At 43.8% G+C, this 2,500-nt stretch overlaps 1 protein-coding gene across 1 annotated transcript in view; it reads left to right on the top strand.

Annotated features, from left to right (window-relative positions):
• The window catches only part of LOC134192153 (tropomyosin alpha-4 chain-like), a 1,683-nt gene extending 210 nt beyond the window's left edge, over positions 1–1,473 (top strand). The window contains exons 2-9 of the mRNA XM_062660852.1: positions 154–287; positions 439–484; positions 549–620; positions 694–764; positions 822–897; positions 959–1,021; positions 1,079–1,148; positions 1,211–1,473. Of these exons, the coding sequence (XP_062516836.1) occupies positions 154–287; positions 439–484; positions 549–620; positions 694–764; positions 822–897; positions 959–1,021; positions 1,079–1,148; positions 1,211–1,293 (615 nt within the window). The 3' untranslated portion in view covers positions 1,294–1,473. The remainder of the gene's footprint in view (positions 1–153; positions 288–438; positions 485–548; positions 621–693; positions 765–821; positions 898–958; positions 1,022–1,078; positions 1,149–1,210) is intronic.
• The last annotated feature ends 1,027 nt before the right edge of the window (positions 1,474–2,500 follow it).

Genomic DNA, 2,500 nt, shown 5'->3' on the forward strand with positions numbered 1-2,500 from the left:
AGCGACCTGTAACGTTAAAAATATATTTCCCACTTTTCTATCTGAGCAAGAGAGGCTTCCCGAATCCTCATCTGTTCACTGCGGAAGGGGGCGTGTCATACTAATGACTGCGCACTTTGCATTCATTGATGTTGTACTGTACTGTACATGTAGGCATTGGACGAAACCAAGGCGCTCGAGCGCAAGGTCACGCTACTGGAGGATGATCTGGATAGGGCTGAAAGTCAGTTGGAGGACGCGACGAAGCGAGCCGACAAAGCCGAAAGGACGGCGGAAGACCTGGACAGGTGGGATGAAGTCACTGGGGCGGTCGGGCGCATTTCGGTCTTGTCACTGATGTCGGGTGTCTGTTAGCCGTTTGCTACACGTCGCTACATTGTTGCTGATGTGGGCCGCATGGGGTTTCCCCGCACTTAATCATTGTTATTGTTTCTGTAGAGAGTTGAAGCGACGCGACCACGCGATGGCATTCGACGACGACAAGGCACTACACTCGCAGTCTGCTAAGTCTGTTAGACATGCTAACACGATTGGGTTTTGTTGGTTAGTTGGATGACTTGGAAGCGAAACTAAAGGAAAGTAAGGAGATGGCTAACACGTTTCAGAAGAAAGCCGAAGATGTATGATGATTTGATTGATTGACCAATCTGGTCACGTGATGTTATTTATCTTACCCATTACACAATATGGTAGGCGGAGAGAAAGTTGATTCTGATGGAGTCAGACCTGGAGAGAGCCGAAGAGAAGGCCGAGACATTGGATGAGTATGTCGTTTGTTATACAACTTGCGTTCACTTGTATTCATGCCAGTGATGCTCCAGTAAGTGTCGACAACTTCAGACTGAAGTCGATGGTCTGGCATCGAATGTTCGTTCAATGGAGACAAACGAAGTCAACGTAATCTCATTTCTCGATCTGATCCGGTATTCTCACTTCACATGATTATTATTCCTTCTAGTCGTCCGAAAGCATAGATCGTCTGGAAGAGAGGATAAAGCTACTAGATGCAAAACTAGGAGAAGTAAGGCGATTGTAATGCCAGCTTCTGGCTCTCTGACTGTGCATGTGAATTATACAGGCAGAGAAAGCAGCCGACGAGCACAAGATGAGGGCCGATCGATTGCAGTCTGATTTAGATAAAGCAGACGGTATAATACACAACTAATCTATTAAATGTGGTGTGTGTGTTTGTAATGCATTTTGTCTTTAGCGGAATTGGATCGAGAGCAGACTGTACACAAGCAGACCAGGGCTGAACTAGACAGCGTCTTGGCTGAGCTCAACGAGATATAGATGGCTAGGAGAAACGGCAGACTTGAGTTTCATTGAATGAGATAGACTCAATTGAATTGACTTTCCATGGACAAAAGAGGGTCTGGTTTTGTAGGCAGGCTGTATAAGAATTATGGGTATTTTTGGTTTGTTGGCATATCTTGTGATAGACTTGTTACAAAACGAGTGATAAATATGAAATCGAATTGTGCAAGTGGCTGAAATTACTGCACCAGATCATGACCGCCACACTTTTCAAAATTTTTATTTCAGTTAGCTATCTATTGCCGCAATACTTCTGGTTGTGAAAATACCTGATTAAATAAAATATATATTTAGGGATTAAATTATGCACTTTAACACGCGTTATGCCCCACCACTACTAAGTTGCTTCCGTTGGCCTTGCAGACTACAGTCAACTGTGAATATTGACACCCCCAAACGCAATCATGAGCAGAAACCACATCTTTAATTCTATCAAACCTAATATATTATCTTGCAAACCTGGTAACCAGTCCTAATTCATTTTAGTAATAGTCTAGTGTATTGTGAGATGCATCCCTCCAATACAATAGTCTAGTGTATTGTGAGATGCATCCCTCCAATACAAATAGTCTGATGTGCATGCCTCCAATTTCATCCTTTGTTGATTTATCAGCGGATATTTATTCCACGAGTAGAATAGGGTAGGCCAAAGTGAACTGAAAAGTTTGATTTCGAATGTCAGAGAGCAGACGTGGCATAGACAGAGGAAAGGAGAGCATCCTGTCTGCAATGTTGTCCATGAGAATTCACCTCATGGAGCAGACAGAAAGTGGGATATTATCAGTATGTGGCAATCGAATATGACAATCAACATGCAGCATCCAGCTACCACCAAGGCATAGCAAGGCGTCAGCTACACGACATCTTTCTACATAGGGAAACCTTCACTGACAGGAAGGCAGCTCCCTTCCCAGGGAATCCTCAGTGACACCCACAACTTAATTAACACGAACTACATCCAGCAAATATCTCCTCAAGTGTAAGTACTGATAACAGGAGGCAACTTGGATTTTAGTTTGACACTTTCAGTACAAGCATGAAATCCTCATTAATACCAACAACCCACTGACTTGTGGTGTGTGACTGTGTGTGTATGTGTGTGCGTGTGTGTGTGTGTGCGTGCGTGCTTGTGTCACTGTGTGTGCACCACTTCAACACACATGCTGTACACATTTCACAAGAA

This window comes from Corticium candelabrum, chromosome 16 (assembly GCF_963422355.1).
Source record: "Corticium candelabrum chromosome 16, ooCorCand1.1, whole genome shotgun sequence".
NCBI classification, from domain to species: Eukaryota; Metazoa; Porifera; class Homoscleromorpha; order Homosclerophorida; family Plakinidae; genus Corticium; species Corticium candelabrum.